We start from the raw sequence: 18,781 nt of genomic DNA, 5'->3' as shown, positions 1-18,781 counted from the left end.
TCCATTCGACTCGATGGCAACGGGTTTTTAGTATTCCATTGTGTGTATATACCATAATTTGTTTATCCGTTCGTCTGTTGGTGGGCACCTAGGTTGTTTCCATCTTTTGCTATTGTGAACAGTGCTGCAGTGAACATGGGTGTAGATGTTTCTATTCTTGTGATGGCTCTTATTTCTCTAGGATATATTCCAAGGAGTGGGATTGCTGGATTGTATGGTACTTCTTAAAATTAAGTTTTAATGACAAGCAGTTTAGAGGACATTTTTGCATTAATACTTATACCTTTTTTTAGCCTGAGAAAAAGCAACAGTGTTTTGTTTTGTTTTTTAACTGGGGAAGGAAGTGTGCATGTGTGAGAAAGAGAGAGCCCACATAATTCATACTTTTCAGTTGCTCTTATAGACTCCTACATGGTCCTTGGGGGCATTTGTTGCTCGGTGCAACCCTGCCAGTGAAAGATCTTCCAATCCATGTGTCCTATTGTGTGACCTTTTGTGATATAAACTGTGCAACTGTGCATTCCACCCTTCACCCCGAAATGTGCTAAGATGAAAGTCCTGCATGAGACCTTTCTAGTCACCACTTTTATCATTCATTCTTAAATTTATACCTGTCCGTTCTCTCCTGACTTAGGGATCTCATTTCTGTTGTTTTAAGCCTGTAGAATGCACTTAACTTCAGAATCTTACAGATTTAGAGCTTCTTTCCTATAGGGCTTTATTTGTACAAAAACAATAATTTTGGTATTCGTTTTTGCAATGGACAAGGGAGCTCTAAAAATATCAGAAATATCTATGTCAGCTATAAAAAAATTGCTAGAGGTTGTAAAGATTGCTGCTTTTAAATATTAAGCTAAAGTTAATATTCAGTGAGAAAAATATTTTTAAAGAATGTATATGAGTATAGTGTATATATAAGTACAAACGCACACATGCAGTATATATGTTATGTAACAATTCTGAGCACATAGTAAGATTTCAATAAATGTTGTTTGAGAGATGCTGAATATGAAGTTTAGTATGACCCTTAAAATGATACAAATAAATGCACAAACACACATAGTGCTCCTTAGCATCATTTCCTTACATAATTAAACTGTTAAATTCTCTTTTCCTGTTGCTAAGTATGGCTTTTTATGTTATGTCAGTCATTGCTAAATTAAGCAAGTGGTAACCATTACAGATAAAAATCTTACAGATTTTGGCAGCATAGGTCTTTCTTATTAACACTGTTTTAACATAAGCAATGATGACAAGTTCATAACTCATTTATAGATCAATACACCACTCTTTCTTCTTTACATTTTAGAACATTATTATGGCTAGATTGGATAAAAGACGCAAAGGAGTTTTCGGACCACCTATGGGAAAGAAGTGTATAATTTTTATAGATGATATGAATATGCCTGCATTGGAGAAATACGGAGCTCAGCCTCCTATTGAATTATTACGACAATTTTTTGACTGTGGAAACTGGTAACTATTTAATTGAAGTCTTGATAAGCCATGATGAAGTCATATTTTGCTCTCATTTTATATTTTAGTTTCTCAAAGCAAATAATATATTTTTCAAGCTATTTTGGGAAGAAAATGGTTGCTCAGATTTTCCTATACAGAAATCTTTGGAAGACTTTTCTCTATCTTTTTGTGCCATTTTTCCTCTTAATGCGTGAGTTAGACAAATGGGATGAATAATTCAGTGTTGGAAATGTACTTATTCAATAATATAGTAAATTCTTTCTTTTTGACTACCTTCAATTATTAAAAATAACTTACAGATAAGATCTTTCAAAGTACCGCTCCCCCAGGACCGAGAATTTGTGGATAGTCTCAACCTAAGTAACCATAATCAGCACTTATGTTTCTACCATTTTTAACTCTGAATTTTCTGTGAGTACTTGGAACCACCCTATCTTTGAGATGGCTTGGTTTTGACAGCAGTTTCATAAATTACCTTTCCACTCCGTCCATCCCCACGATGGTGACATGATCAGTTTCCAATTCATAAGACATTATATCTTTTAGTTAGGATTAATAATTCTTCATTTCCTCCTCGTAAATATAGCTTCCTATTCCCCATATACCAGGTTTTTACCTCAAAGCAAGGACAGACTAATTTTGAACCTAAACCATTTTGAAGCTACATTTTTGTTATTACTGCAGGCTCTTGGAATCCTGCCTCCCAGAGATCACTGGTTTAACAGCATGCTCCCTATTCCTCCAGGTCTTTTCCTTCATAAACATAAATTTTATTTTACAAAAATAGGATCATATTACACATACTGTTTTGCCACTTATTTTCACTTAAATGGGAGTCTTAAACCTGTATCCATATCAGTGCATATTTGTCTATCTCAGTCATTTTGTTGGTTCTTAATACTATTTAGTTTTGTAGATTTTGCTGTAATTTACGTAGTCAGCCCAATATTGATTGTTATTAGAGTTGTTTCCAAAAAACTAAATTATATTTTCATACTTTCCTAGTGTGTCTTAGACTAAGGATTGGCTGTATCGATTTCTCTCCTGTTTTTTTTTTTTCCCAAGAGCTTCAATAATGGCCTGTTGGAAATAGTCACCGTTTCAGTCTGAGTGGCTCTAACTAAATTGTGCTGCTCAGATACTTCTTTCTGGTTAAAACTTCTCTGAGTCTTTATTATTGCCTTTCTCTGTAACAAAAGTGTATGGTCCTAGTACCAGTAGATGTCCTCATGTGCTCTGAAGATAAAGTTTGAGATGAGGAAAAGAAAATCAGGACCTTGCTGTGACTAGGGTGATTATATAACTTTTGTTAAAACTGAGGCATGTATGAGAGTAAAAGGCAATATTATTAATAATTACTCCAGGACAGCAGGCACAAAAAACAATTATTCTAGGCAAAATGGAACATATGATCACCTTCCCTATAACAAGCAACAAAAAGGATTGGTCACTCATCCATGTTTCTAGATTTGGAGTAAGAAAAGGAAAAGTGAAGAATGGAATTAGAAGGGAGAGTAGGAGGAAGGAAGGGAAAGGGCAGCAGAAAGAGACATTCTAGATACCCAGAATCTGAGCAGCAGAATTGGTGTCGCTGAAAGGAGGAGTATAGCTTTAGAAAGGAAAAAAAAAAAAACAAAAAACTTCTACTCCAAGCATTATTCCTTTAGGGAAGGTGAGATCAGATTAAGTTTCTAGGGAGATTTATAATTCATTCCATCGTATTGGCTTTGTCATTGATTTTCAAATTTTTATGTGCTTTCAAGGTATGACCTTAAGGACACGAGTAAAATCACATTGGTTGACATTGAGCTGATTGCAGCCATGGGCCCTCCAGGTGGTGGAAGAAATCCAGTCACTCCCCGTTTTATTAGGCATTTCAACATCTGCACTATTAATACCTTTAGCGATGAAACCATGGTCCGTATTTTCTCATCAATTGTAGCATTCTACCTTAGGACTCATGAATTTCTTCCAGAGTACTTTTTAATTGGGAACCAAATTGTCAGTGGGACAATGGAGGTGAGCAAATGATGCTATAAAAAATGTTTTGATGTTACTTATTTCTCTCATTTTGTTCCAGTGGGTTTTTTTATTTCTCTCATTTTGTCCCCCCCCCCCCCTTTTTTTTAAACATTATTCCCGTCAGCCATCTACTTGGGTCTTCAGTAGCAGAGAAGCTGTTTAGAAGACTTGAGAACAGGAATTCATAGGTTTTGAAATTCGGGTATCTCACTGGGATTGAGCTCTGACTGCTACTTCCTAGCTATATAACTTTGAGCAAGTAATTTGATCTTCAGGGGCTCAGTTTTTTAATCACTAGAATGAGAAGTGATACCTATTTCACAAGGTTGTCATTAGGGAATCATCCAGAACACAATGTGCCACGTCATAGGTGTTTCCCTAATTGTTAGGTTCCTGTTGTTGTTAATTGCCCTGGCCGTCCCATGTGTGCAGAGTAGAGCTGTGCCCCATAGGGTTTTTAAGGCTGTGACCTTTTGGAAGCAGATCACCAGGCCTGTCTTCTGAAGTGCCTCTGGGTGGGTTCGAACAGTCAGCCTTTAGGCTAGTAGTCAAGTGCTTAACCATTTGTGCCACAAAGAAACACCTTGTTAGTTTCCTACTCTGCTATTTATTAATTTTCCTTTCTCTCTTCCCTCCCTTCATGTCTGTCTTAGAAAAAAAAAAAAAAAACCTAAAACTTTAGCAGCTTATGAATATCTTACTTATTAACCAGATCATATAACTTAGGAGTAGCAGTGAAAGAAAAAAATAATAAAGGAAAATAAATTAATAAAAGAAAATACAAGGCTGAAAACAGAAAACAAGACTGTTGGTGTGGCCAAAGAGCAAGACTTACTTACTCAGGGTGTGTTATCTGCCTCTGCACAGAGGTCAGAGCCAGCCTTATTGCTAATTGTTTAAGGGGAAAAATGCATTTAAAGGTAACCCAAACCAAAACCATTGCAATCGAGCCAATTCCAACTCATAGCAACCATATAGGACAGAGTAGAACTGCCTCATAGAGTTTCCAAGGAGCGCCTGGTGGACTCAAACTGCCAGCCTTTTGGTTAGCAGCCGTAACACTTAACCACTATCCCACCAGGGTGTCCATGCTAGGTTTATATACTGTACAATTTTCCAAGCCAATATAATTTAATGGGGTAAATAAAATATTTTGTATTATATAATATTTGTTATATGGCTTTGCTGATTATAAGCATTTTTGCTTTGTTGCTTTTTTCATATTCAGGTATATAAACAATCCATGGAAAATCTCTTGCCCACTCCCACCAAATCTCATTATACTTTCAACTTGCGTGATTTTTCACGTGTCGTCCGGGGCTGCCTGCTCATTGAAAAAGATGCTGTGGAGAGCAAGCACACCATGATCCGTCTGTTCGTGCACGAGGTGCTCCGAGTGTTCTATGATCGCCTCATTAATGACAGCGATCGGAGCTGGCTGTTCAACTTAACGAAAAGTGTTATAAAGGACCATTTTAAAGAATCATTTGATGGTATCTTTTCACATTTGAGGAAAGGGAACGCACCAGTAAGTACATTTGATGATTTAAAAAATATTAAGTTAAAACAGTGTAATAGCATGAATTGTTAAAATCAATTAACTTCTCTTTTAAAAATATTATTGCTCCTCAATAGAGAACCCCTGAGGGAGCAGGAGATAAGTGGGATGCAGACCCCAAATTCTCATAAAAAGACCATACTTAATGGTCTGGATGTGACTAGAGGAATCCCGGCGGTCATGGTCCCCAAATCTTCTGTTGGCACAGGACGGGAACCATCCCCGAAGACAATTCATCAGACATGAAAGGGACTGGACAGTGGGTGGGAGAGAGATGCTGATGAAGAGAGAGCTAATTATATCAGGTGGACACTTGAGACTGTGTTGGCATCTCCTGTCTGGAGGGAGGATGGGAGGATAGAGAGAGTTGGAGGCTGCCAAAGTTTTCACGAAAGGAGAGACTGGAAGGGCTGACTCATTAGGGGGAGAGCAAGTGGGAGTAAGGAGTAAGATGTATATTAACTTATATGTGACAGACTGACTTGATTTGTAAACGTTCACTTGAAGCTCAATAAAAGTTAATAAAAAAAAAATATTATTGCTCCTTAATGATCAGATCCTTTTAAATTACGTTATAGATAGGTATTTATCTTGAGAAGATTTGCCTTCAGAAGAAATTATGTAATACAGAAGTTATTTAAATAATAAACCCTTACATTATAGGGGATTAAATGATACAGTAGATGTAAAGTGCTTAACACGGTGACATCCCTTAGTAACAACTCATAAATGGGACTCACCCATTTATAACTTCTTTAGCCTCTGACAAAAACAAAACAAAACTTACAGGATAGGAAAAAAGCTCTTTTTAAAAATTTTCTAAAGATGTAATATAATTTCAGGTATTAATTTTACAAATGTATCATTTACTATCCTAATGTTTAAACAATTATTTAATTGATAATCAGGTCATTAAACCTTTTAAAATCTTTACTCCTATAACATGGATGGAATAAAATTTGGTGTAATGTTTTCTTAAATTTATTTTGAGAAATGTCTTAAGTTTTGTAATTTGCTGGTTTCCATGTTATAGGTAACTGAAGAGAATTTAAGAAATCTCATGTTTGGTGACTATATGAATCCTGACCTTGAAGGAGACGAGAGAGTTTATGTTGAAATTCCAAACATTCATGTTTTTAGTGACGTTGTGGACCAATGCTTAGATGAATACAATCAAACTCACAAAACAAGAATGAATCTTGTCATTTTTAGGTACCTACATTCAATATTGCCCTAGGGTAAAGTCACCACAAAGTTACAGTAAAGTAAAAAAGATGTTATTTGGCATATGCCCAAAGAGGCAAAAGTGGGAAACGGACAAGCATGTGCCAGAACCATGTCTGCCCGAGTCCAAGGAACGTTACAGAATCATCAGTATATGTTGACATTACAAATGGCTGAAATCATTGAAAGTTTCACCTTTTTGCAGATTAGCTTAAAACTGCTAAATCACTGTGATTCTACATTTTGAATTGTCTTTCTTAATAATCATCGGTACAACTTTCAGTAATGACAGTTAGGAGTGTCTTCATTGGTCCAACAGATCTCACCATTAACTAAATGCTAATAGAAAAAGATGGAGTCCAATAGAAAAAGATAAGAGTGGAAAATATGTGGGTCTTTTGTGCTCTAAGATTGTTTATATGAAAAGTTCCCTGAAGGATGTGTTCCAAGATTGTCCTAGCTACTGTTTTTATACCTCAGGGCCCAGTTGAGGTGTCCTTGTGAGTCCTCTTCACTCCAGCTAGGTCACATTCTTTATACTCAAGGACAGGAAATAAGTGCTCCAATTTTAACTTCTAAGTTAGTATTGATGCTTGTAATTGCTATTTGTAAAATTTTATTATGAAATACTTAAAACATACAAAAAGACATAAAGAAAAATACAGTGAACATGTACCTTTAGGGTTGTCAAACTTCATAAGTTTTGTCAGACTAAGGTATTTCATTGTGGGTTTAGTTTAAATTTCCCTAATTACTAGCCAGGTAGAATGTCTTTTCTGAATTTGTTATTTTTTAGGTCGCTGTAGTTTTCTGTTTTTTCCCATAGAAATCCTATTAAGAGATTGAAGAAATACATTTAGTAAAAGCACTAGTATATTATCGGTATTAGCAGTTAGGATAGCATTTTATTTATATAATTTAAGTATTGCATTTCCTAAATTTGTACTTTTAATTACTTTTCCTTTGTATCAAATGATCCAATTGTAATTGCTTTTGAAAAAAATCATACTTTTTTACAGTAAACTTTTTAAGATTGGGATAGTAACATATTGGACAACAAAGTCTCATCCTTCTGGGAAAGTAGAACAACACTATGTGTAAATATACATTCATGTGTATATTGTCGTGAATAACAGATGGCTATCTCATGGTAGGTATGTATTGGAACACTTGTCTCGGATATGTCGGATCCTAAAGCAGTCTGGTGGAAATGCTTTGCTTGTTGGATTTGGAGGAAGTGGTCGTCAATCTTTAACTCGGTTGGCTACATCCATGGCAAAAATGCAGATTTTCCAACCAGAAATTTCCAAGAGCTATGGTGTGAATGAGTGGAGAGAGGATTTGAAGGTAAAAGTACCTGTGAAGAGGGCGCTGGCCTGTGTAGCTGTGGACTGAATACATTGGTGATGATGGTAGTGCTATTCATAGAGCACCTGCTGTGTGCTCTGACCGCTGTCCTAAGTGCTTCACACACATGATCTCATTCTGTGTATATAACAATCCAGTCTAGCAGGTCTGGTTGTCTCTGTGTTTTCCCCCATGAGAACGTGAGGCTGAGGGAAGCTGGATTTCTAAACCAGGTCTTATTCACTACATTATTACAACAGCAGCCGCTGATTCTATCTTTATTCTGGTTCAGGGAGGCCTTACTTCAGGTAATTTTATGTTTTCCTGCAGACTTAAATGTGAACCTTGTTGTGATGTGATGATAATGTCATTAGTGTTGTTCAATCTTAGTGACTTTGGAACTGTGTTGGTTTCCCAGTAACCAACAAAACAGTGGAGTGCATTCTTGGAGTTTTATCCTCATGTGTCTGGGGCTCTGTAGGCACTAGTGGAGAGATGACTCAGAATGAAAAAAGAAGGGAGACATGATATTGTTGGACTTTTCCCACTTTCACTGACCCTTTCATCCTAAATCTCCCCATCCTAAAATTTAGCACAGAGAAATGGGCTTTTATTGGCCACTTGCATGGAGGAGTGGTCGAATCCAAGCGTATAGCAGAGAGGTCTACATAAACAGGGAAGGAAAAGTTACATTTACATGGTTTTTTTTTTTTTTTTTTCCTGCTCAGACTTCAGAGGAAAAATTTTGATGCATTTACTACCAAATAAAATAATGGACTTAGAAAGCCACTTACTATAGTAGAAAGACCATGAACTTTAAAGTCAGACAGACTCAGTTTTAATTCCTACTTTGCATGTCTTTGTAACTATGTTATAGTGGGCATATTATGAAATCTTTTTCTGTGCTTTAGTTTCTTCATTTATAAGGGTTGGATAATACCACCCATTTCACAGATTATTGTGATTAAGTTATTTAATATATGTAAGGTTCTTGGCAGTGTGCTTGGCATATAATTAGTATTTTGAAAGTGTTAATTCTTTTTTCTTTTCCATTTGGCAACAATTTCACACATTGTATGTTTGGATCTTTGAAATACTGCTTATGGCAGTAAGTTAAACGTGTTTATTAATATTATGTTTTCTACTTATTTTGGTATGGTATTAATAATTATAAAGCTGATTAGATATGATAGTTATTTAAAAACTGGCTTCCTACATTTGATAATAGAAAATTATTCCTAAGAACAAAATAGCCTACATATTGGAAGATGGCACTAATGTAAAAAGAGCATGGTTTCATACAGTATAAAAATTCTGCTTTTATTTAATATTTATTTTAAATATATGATTTTATAAGAGATAGAAGTTTATTTTAAAATCTCACTTGCAGAAGTCGTAATGCTATTTTCACTATGAATTATATCCAGTGGCATGCTAGCAGATGTTTAACGACCAGCTCTGATGGAAGAGGGATGCAGGGGGAAGCCCTGGTTTTTAGCATTTGCCAATTTCCATGGTATAAATACTCCCACCATGGCTGATTTAAAGCTACCAACATGATGTCACTGAAAACAGAGCTGGGAAGAGATATGCATTGGAACACCATTAGATCTTACATTTGAGAACTATTATATCTAATCATGCCAGTTTTAGAGTTGTTAATATTACATTAAAATAAGTAGAAAATACAGTGTTAATAAAATACATGGTACTGTATTTTACTATATACATACAATAGATATAAATAACCCTCAGCACATAAAAAAAAATAGATAATAGTAAATAAAATAATTAGGAAGCGATGGTTTTAAGTATTTGTTACTTTTGTTATCAAATATAATTTAATGACCTACTCATAAATTCCTGAAATTTTTGCATCAGTTCTAGCAAGCCTAGAAAGGCAGGCACCAGCACACCACTGAGTCCACAGCTTTATATTAGCTGGGACTCTGGTTGCAGTTGACAAAAAACCTGCTCAAGCTAGTTTAAGCAAAAGAGAAAGTTACTGGCTTACGTGACTGACAAGTCCAAAGGTACACAGGCTTTTGACATGGCTGAATTAGGGGCTCACACTATGTCCTCAGTAATTACTCTTTCCACTTCCTGCTCCTGCTCTCTCCTATTTGGCTTCCTTTGTGGGCAGCCTCTTTCCACGAGGCAACAGAGATGGCCCCTAGAAGTTCTATATCACTGGCCTTTGTATCCTCCGTTTTCAGAAAGACAGGGATCCTTTTGTTTTCAAGTCCATGTCAGTCCTAAAATAAGCCTTACTTATATCACATGCCCTCTTCTGAGTTAATGACTGTGCCTAGGGGATTGAGGTAGGAGTCCTTGTGGCGCAGTGGTTAAGTGCTCAGCTGCTAACTGAAAGATCGGTAGCTCGAACCCACCAGCTGCTCCTAGGGGGAAAGTTGTGGCAGTCTGCTTCCGTAAAGATTACAGCCTTGGAAACCTCATGGGGCAGTTCTGCTCTGTCCTGTAGGGTTGCTATGAGTCGGAATTGACTCAACAGCAGTGGGCTTTGGTAGGGGTTTGGGGAACTCTGACCAGTTTGAGCTGTGCTCCCACCCAAGAGATGGGAGAAATGGAGACCCTGATTGACAACCCACCGGGAGTGGGGAGAGTTACTACCCTAAAGCTAAAGTATTGTTAACAGAAGAAAGGGAAGGGGAGGAAAGCTGAAACAGCGGATATCCACCTGTTCTGCTTATATGTGTATTTTAATTTTTAAGACTCTGTTAAGGAATACGGGCATGAGGGGCCAGAAGACGGTCTTCCTCATCACAGACACTCAGATTAAAGAGGAGGCTTTTCTAGAGGACATCGACAGTGTGCTGAATACCGGAGAAGTGCCTAACATTTTTGCAGCTGACGAAAAACAAGAAGTGATGGAGGTAAATGCTTTTGAGGTAGTGCGGCTCCCAGCATAGGAATCTTCTTATCTTGAAACTCTTTTTGTGCCCTTCAGGATAAATATAGCTCACAGAGAGGATTTTGGTCATTAAAAATTTAAGTATATTATTTTAATGCATCATATTTGGTGAATTTTAATTGCCTCTTCCATAGCAATGAGGCAGAATTTTTATTTTATGATTTCTTTCTTTATAATGATGGCAGTTTGTTTTGCCTGTTTGATCTTGTTTAGCATGTTTTGTTGGTGATTAGAGATTTTTAAATCATGTCGTGTTGTGTGCTGTCAAGTCGATTCCGACTCAATCATGTCTTACGGTTAAATTATTAAGAGGGAACATCGAGTTTCATCCTGCTTGATTAGCATTTATGTTTTGCCACTGGTCAGTAAATCTTTAAAAAGCCTTTATTAAACTTACTTGTCTCCCAGTAGTGATACTGGGTGACACAAGTCATGCTTTGTGATTTAATTAACAACAACAAAAAAACAATCGTGAAGGGCCACTGCCAGATGTCCTGTCCTTCAACTCCCACTTCTAAAACCTTCCCACACGAGACTTTTGGTAGTAATTTTCCCTCTTTCTCATTACCATAACTTCTTGTACCCACAGAATGTATCACTCACATCTGGACGCTTCATTCTCAGCCTCCAGCCATAGCATCTGATATGAAATGGATTCACCCTAGTGGCTCAAGCACCTCGCTTTTCTCTTCTGTGTAATAGGAGCACAGATAACAGTTCCTCCCACATAGGGTTGCTGTGATGTCTGAGGTTCAAGTGAAATAAAGCACTCATGTAGTGTCTGTTACTTAGGAAGCCCCCAGTGAATGGTACATTACCAGTTCATGACCAGAGGTGGGGGATAAGAAAAGAAAAGGGAAAAAAAAAAAAATCCCAACTTCTCTGCATTTATCTGGGAGATAGAAAGAGCGTGGCCAAGACTGCTGAAGAATGGCAATTTCTCCTAATTCATAGGCATCTCCCACACTCCCACCCAAGGAATTCTCAGCTTTGGAAATGGGATTTCCCAAACTTTGCTAGGCTTTGCTGCTCACTTTAGCTACTGTCTGTCACTTTATGACTACAATTATCCATTGTTTCACTACCTTTGTTTTATGGCATGATCCAACTGTGGCGGAAAGGACTTCTTTCCTTCCCATCCTACATCTCCTAGGTATAGCATATCAATGTATGCACAAGAAAATAGCCGTGGTCGGAACTCAGGGGCACTGATGTGCACCCCGACTCTGTTTACTTTATGCTGGTTTTTTAAAAATATGAAAGACATTATGAATAGAAATTGTATTGTTTTCTTTCCATACTTGATGCACCATTTACCTTAACCGTCACTCCCAGTAACTGACCTCTGTAGTTTGGTCCTGGCTCTGCCCAGAGGGCACCTCCTTTAGACCCAGCAGATTTCTCTGACTCCAGCATCACAGTTCCAGCCTCAGAGCTCTGTTTCCATACTACTTTTTCCACTGTTCCACTTGTACTCCTTGCAGAGTTAAACTAGTGCAATGTCTTTCTCAGACGTGGCAGTGACTTCTTATATTCCACACTTAGTGACCTTTTCTTAGTTTCTTTTTTATTTTTAGTTCCTGTTCATATTTGAGATAATACCTCATTCCTTCTTTTTAAACTCTGCTTTCCCTTGATTGCCATGAATTTCACTGTGTTTGTTTGCTATCGATTTCAGTAACTGCTCTTTATTCTGCCACCCCAGAACCCTGCTCCCAAAGTATGTATACACACACACACACACGCATGTGCACACACACACACACACACACACATTACCCTCTCCCATGGCCAGCTCGGCCACTCTGTTATTTCTATGTAAGTAACTCCTATATTTAATCAACATCCTGGCCCTTTATGAAACTGCTATTTTATGGTTAAAACCATCTATTGGTTTTCTATTCGAATGTCCCACTAATAGCTCAAAGCTAATACTGTTTCAACATAATTTCATAGACTGACATTGATTATAATAATAATAGTTTGAGAATTACTGCCATAATATATACAGAGTCTGTTTACAGTTTTTTATGAACATAGCTATCACATAATAGAGGGCATGCAGGAAATTCTCTTAGAAACAAATTCATTGTAGTCACACTGAAATTATACGATCATTGTGACTATTCCCTGTATTTGCTACTGAAAAAATTTTAAATCTATAATATAATTTATTGACCATGAAGTCTTTTACACTCTGGGCAAGGTAGCATATAAAATAAAAGCTAATTGCTAGTGAGCACTCACCTGTGTGGCAGGAACTATTCTAAGTGTTCACATGTAATAACTCATTTAATCCCTCAACAACCCTCTGATGTAGCACTCTTTCCCCACTTTACATTACATAGAATTTGAGGAAACTAAGTTACAAAATGGTTAAGTGACTTGCGCCAAGGCCACACAGGTAATAAGTAGCAAGCAGGGATTTGAACTCAAGACGTTTGTTTCCAAAGTCATTGTACCTAACCTGATATAGATCCCTTTCCCATACTGATATACACAAAGGAACAAAATTAAAAGTGACCCATGATTTTATTGTCAGACACCCCGTTAACATTTTTTAAATATACAAATATTATAAGAATAAAGTTAAGGAATTCAAACGGTATAAGAATGTCAAAATGAAAAAAAAGAATGTCCAAAATAAAAAATATAAACCTCCCTCTTATGGTCTCCTTTAAGTCCATCTCACTGAAAGGAACCACTATTAATAGTTCTTTGTGATTGCTTCCATAAAAAGGTATGTATGTGTGCATGTATATGCGTTTATGTATACATATACACACACACATCTATATTATGTACATATGTAAAACAAAGAGGGCCATATTATGTTTACTGTTGTACATTTTTCCATTTATTTTTCTTGCTGATGTTGCCATACATACCACATACATAGATATACCTCATTATTTTTAAGTTTTATAAAATTCCAGCACATGGATGCTTTATAATGTTTTTAACTTGTCCCTTACTTATTGACACTTTAGCTCATTACCTTTTTGTTCTCTTAAACACAACGTTGAATTATGTAGAAAATATATCTTGGTGAACTTTTCCTAAGTATCTCTATAGGGTAAATTTTTGGCAGCTCTCTGTTTTAAAATTATATATTTATCGAGTTGGAAGAAGTCTTCTAAGTACAAACTATATCAAAGCTATTCTACTGATATAAAACATTTTTTAAAATATATTTACAAGTGGAGTGGTAAAAGCTTCTTAATATTCCAGTATCCATTAATCTCACTGTCAATTTATCTTTTTTTAATTCATGAGGATTTTGTTTTCTGCTATTCCTTAGGGTGTTCGCCCAGTAGCCCAGGCTGGCAGTAAACATGATGAACTTAGCCCCTTGGCCCTATTTGCTTTCTTTGTGAATCGCTGCAAAGATAACCTTCATGTCGTAGTGGCCTTTAGCCCCATTGGAGACGCCTTTCGAAATCGCTTGAGACAGTTCCCATCCCTCATCAATTGCTGTACCATTGACTGGTTTCAGGTTTGTATTTTTTTGGGGGGGGGCAACTCTTTTGGAGTTTTTCTGAAATCTTATTTAAGCTCCATTAATATACACTCAGCAAATGTTTCTTGAATACTTACTATGATGACAGGCATAGTGCTCAGCACCAGAGACTGATAACACATGATCCCCACAAAGAACTCACACTCTAGTCTAGAAGACAGGGAAGCCAACCAGCAACTCAGCAGTCACAGTGATAGAAAAGAGCCATGATCTTGGTGTACATATGAAGACAATAAATCTCTGAAGTATGAAGATGAATTACTAATACTGATTTGTTTTATTTTCTTCTGCCTATTTGTTATCAATCGTGTGTTTGCAAAACAAACTCTGCCCACTTGAGGAATGCACATAGATTTAGCTAGTAGATGTTTTTGTATTAATACAACAATAAAAGCTACGTGGAATGGTTTTGGTTTATGCAAACTACATCTTAATATTGTTTCCATTAAATAGCCAAAAAGCAAAAAACGAACAAAACCTGCCCAACTGTAATTTACTTTTTGTGAAACTTTGTAAATATTGTTCTACTACTTCTGGATACCTTTTTCATAACTATGAGACTTTCAGCTCTATTATAAGTGAGTCATACTTGTTAGGGAAAATTAGACAAAGAGAAAGCAGAAGCTGCAAACAGATAAGGGAGATTAAGTTGGTAATAGGAATAAAGATTATACAGTAAAGCACTGGAGAGATAGAGCCTGTGTCATGGGGGCTGAAGACATTGTTCGGGGCTTGGGTCTATGAAACTCAGGAAGTGAGTGTAAACCACTGTGTGTCACACAATCAGAAAGGCACTGACTTTTTTGGATAGAACTCTAGTCTCCAAAGTCGGGTGTAACTTACCAGGGGTGCCAAAACAATTCCAAGGATAGAAGAAGGAATTATTGGAATGTTTTTATATGAAGTATTTCATATGGATTGACATTGACACCCTTACTCAGTTTGTGTGTCAGACGGTCGTGTGTCGCAGGTGATACACAAGGTTCCCTGAGGAATTCCTGCAGTAAACTGAAAATTGAATACATAATACAAGTATAAATGGACAGTAAGAGAATGGCAGAAACTAGCACGACCTAACTTGAGTTCTTTGTCAACGACATCATGAGACAAAAACAATGGCTGTTAACAAGATCTGACAAGAAGTTGGTAAAAAATAATTTAAGAAGGCTATTTGGAATATCCTTGGAAACTCTATGGGGCAGTTCTATGGGGAATATGGATTTACATCAACTGTTTCAACAACAAACCTTACCCTCAGGGTACGTCATGTCTCGCAATACTAGCTTATGATGGCATGGGAGGTACTATTGGTTACCTACCCAGAAGCCATTTTCTTCACCCTCCGTCATTGATGACAGAGTTCTGATTTTGTTTGGGAAATCACTTTATGTAGCTGTGTGCCACCGGAGTTGATTCACGGCTGGTTTACCTTAGTCATGGTGCTCTTATTCCTCTTGTCAGTGATGGGTTTATGCATGATCCTGCGCATGGCCCATTCCTTGTCAATGGGTCCTAAGGCAAAGCTTTCTGGGGAACTTTGGGGAGAAGTTTACTTCACTATAACAAGAGTCACAAGGTAGAAAAAGGGCCTTTTTTGCCTCTCAACCTTGTCGTTTGAGAATGTGATGCCCAGAACTACAGCAGTAATCTTGCATATTGATGGGACAAGCCCAAGGGTAAAATAAAGTGTGCTGAGAATGACAGAGCAAAAAGATGGAAAGAACCTGGATCCCTGGATATGGCTGGGCTTTAAAATGAAGCAGCTTTGGAAATACTCCACTTCTAGACTCTTATTATGTGAATCCCTTTGTCTGAAGACACGGTATAACTCGTTTTCTGTCACTTTAGCCATAAACATTCTAACTGCTGTAGATATAATTAAACCTTTCTGATTAGCAAAATATTTCACATGAAGCACCCAAAACACATAGACAAACCTCTGTAATGTTTTCAGTGATTTATAAATGATACGTTATTTAATCCAGCATTTTAAAAAATTTGACTGACCTTAATGATAAACATTTAGAAGCTTTTTTGAGGTTAAAAATATATTAATACAATGATATCACATTGATATAATCTAATAATAAATATGCACGCACTGGCAATATGTGCTTGAAACTTTTTTATTAATGGGGTGCTTGACCAAAAAAGTTTGAATTTCACTGGAATAGAGGCCAGATACTGAAAAACTGGTCTTAATATTCTGTCTGCAACTAAGGAAAAAATTTACAAGCTTCTGAAAAATATTCTAATGAGCAAGTGATGATTAGTTATTAATATAACATAAATTATTTTATTGAATAAATATTTCAAGTATTTATTGTCAAATGCAGTTTTAGGTACTGAAGATACAGCAGTGAGAAAACCAATTCAACAATTTCTATATATACAATTCAGTGACATGGTTACATTCTTCAAGTTGTACAACCATTCTAACCCACCTCTTCTGAATTGTTCCTCCCCCATTAACGTAAACTCACTGCCCCCTACATTTATCTATCTGATCTTTCCAGTTGCTACTGTCAGTTTTATGATAGCTCTTTAAAAAGGCACAATGCTCAGAGCAGCCATTTTTTGCAAATTAAGCTGAAATATTGTTTGGTTTAAAGAAGGCTTTGGGGGATAAGTTTGGTTTAAGGTTTAGATGATCTCAGGGCAATAGTTTCAGGGGTTCATCCAGGCTCACTGACTCTAGAAGGTCTGGATTCCATGAGAATCTGAAATTCTCTTTTGCATTTCCCCCCTTTTGATCAGGGTTCTTCTACAGAATCTTTGATTGAAACATTCAGTAATAGTAGCAAAGGAGGCAGTGGTTCATGGAGGCAATTAGCCACGCATGAGAATGCTTTTCTGATAAGTTGGCATTTGAACAGATACCCAAAGGAAGTGAGGGAGTGAACCATATGGAAGTCTGAGGGAAGAGGGTTTTAGTTAGAAGGAACAGCAAATTCAAAGGCCAAGAAGCAGGAGTGCACTTGGCATATTCCAGGAAAAGCAAAGAAACTTTTTCACCGAGATGGAGACGGACTGAAGAAGAAGCAGATTCTTGGGGAGAGAATCAAAAGTTCAGCTTCAGACATTATAACAGTTAAGAATTGTGCTGGGCTACTAGTAACAGAAACCCAAACTAAACACATAGGGTTTTTTCTCTCACAGACAAAGAAATTGAAGGTAAGCAGACTGGGGCTTTTGTGGCTTAACAAAGTCATCAGGATTCCAGATTCTATTTTTACTCTCCTTAGCATGTGGTTTCCATTCTCAAAGTTACCTTATGGTTCAAGGTGGCTACTGGGGCTCCACTGTTCACACTGGTGTCTCAGGCAGGAAGTAGAAGAATGGAGGGCAGGAGGAAAGGGACACATGCTAGCTCTCTGTAACCCTCCTAAAGAGCCTTCTCAGAAGTCCCCACCCAACATCTCTTTATATGTCGTTGGCCACTCTGAATTGCGTGGGAGTCTAGGAAATGCTGGGCATATTGCTATATAGAATAAAATGAGTATTCTAAAGAAAAAAAAAAGAGGCTAATAGATATTGGTGAGCAGCTTGCAATCTCTGCCACTGCCATAATAAATTTGAGATTCCTTTTTTATTAGACATTAAGAAACCCTGGTGGTGTAGTGGTCAAGAACTGTAGCTGCTAACCAGAAGGTCAGCAGTTTGGGTCCACCCGGCGTTCCTTAAAAACCCTATGGGGCAGTTCAAGTGGAAGAGTTGGAAAAACAGTGAAATGCATCTTTGATAAGCAAAAATGTCATTGACCCTTCCTTTATGTTGTATGTTGTCTGTATTTTTAATTTTTGTGTATAAAAATATTTATTAAATCTTTCATAGATTTACTTGTGAACTCTGTCCCCTGGTTCTAGTATTGGGGAAAATAGCGTTAAGTTTCTCAATCCCAAATTCTTCTCCTATAGGAAGATACTTATATAGTTGAAGTAGGACTACTTGTCTTAAATTTCATAGTTTTTCTTTTTCTCGTTTTTAGCCATGGCCTGAAGATGCTCTTGAACTTGTAGCTGTGAAATTCTTAGAGACTCTGGAGCTCACTGAGGTTGAACGGCAGGAAGTAGTTCCAATCTGTAAACATTTTCACACCTCCGTTATGGATCTTTCAGAAAGGTTAATATTAATAAATTTTAACTGACAACTATGCCTTGCATTTTAAAGCATTTCTTTTTGTGAAGGTTCAAAATTTTAATATGATTTCTATGTCTTCTAAATATTTCCAATCATTTAGTTAAGACCCTTAGCTTACAAGTATTAGAAAGCTACTTATCTAGCTTTAACAAAAGGGGGCGTTTATTATAAAGATAAGTTCCTGTGTAGCACAAATGGTTTATGTTTGACGACTAACCTCAAGGTTGGCGACTCAAGCCCCCCGAGAAGCACCTCAGAAGAAAGGCCTGGCAATGTGCCTCTATAAAGATTACAGCCAAGAAAACCCTATGGAGCAGTTCTACTCTGTAATATATGAAGTCATCATGCGTCAGAATCAACTTGATGGCAACGGGCTTCAGTTTTATTTATTATAAAGATACATGAGTGTCTCACAAAGCTTAAGGGAAATAATACAGCTAGATCTCAGAAGTGACTGGAAGCAGGAGTCAGAAAGTCAGTTAGAAACCCGGAAATGCTTTTTCTCTGTTTCTCATCCTTGCTTCTCTCTGGACATCTCCTTCCTTCTTTCTCTTTTCTA

At 37.0% G+C, this 18,781-nt stretch overlaps 1 protein-coding gene across 13 annotated transcripts in view; it reads left to right on the top strand.

Annotated features, from left to right (window-relative positions):
• DNAH12 (dynein axonemal heavy chain 12) overlaps positions 1-18,781 on the top strand; it is a 210,342-nt gene that overhangs the window by 92,317 nt on the left and 99,244 nt on the right. For 10 of the 13 annotated variants that reach the window (XR_007514395.1, XM_049861985.1, XM_049861986.1 and 7 more), the window contains 8 exons: positions 1,310-1,476; positions 3,243-3,498; positions 4,730-5,029; positions 6,093-6,271; positions 7,438-7,630; positions 10,363-10,524; positions 13,864-14,058; positions 18,071-18,204. Coding sequence is in view for 12 of the 13 variants with exons in the window: in XM_049861985.1 (XP_049717942.1) it covers positions 1,310-1,476; positions 3,243-3,498; positions 4,730-5,029; positions 6,093-6,271; positions 7,438-7,630; positions 10,363-10,524; positions 13,864-14,058; positions 18,071-18,204 (1,586 nt within the window). In the remaining variant the exon portion in view is untranslated. Of the gene's footprint in view, positions 1-1,309; positions 1,477-3,242; positions 3,499-4,729; positions 5,030-5,136; positions 5,534-6,092; positions 6,272-7,437; positions 7,631-10,362; positions 10,525-13,863; positions 14,059-18,070; positions 18,205-18,781 lie in introns of those variants that run through there. The other 3 variants (XM_049861994.1, XM_049861995.1, XM_049861996.1) reach the window with 3 other exon arrangements.

Source organism: Elephas maximus, chromosome 20 (genome assembly GCF_024166365.1).
Source record: "Elephas maximus indicus isolate mEleMax1 chromosome 20, mEleMax1 primary haplotype, whole genome shotgun sequence".
Taxonomy (NCBI): Eukaryota; Metazoa; Chordata; class Mammalia; order Proboscidea; family Elephantidae; genus Elephas; species Elephas maximus.
The sequence above is the reverse complement of the archived record's forward strand: the minus strand, read 5'-3'. Positions and strand labels throughout refer to the sequence as shown.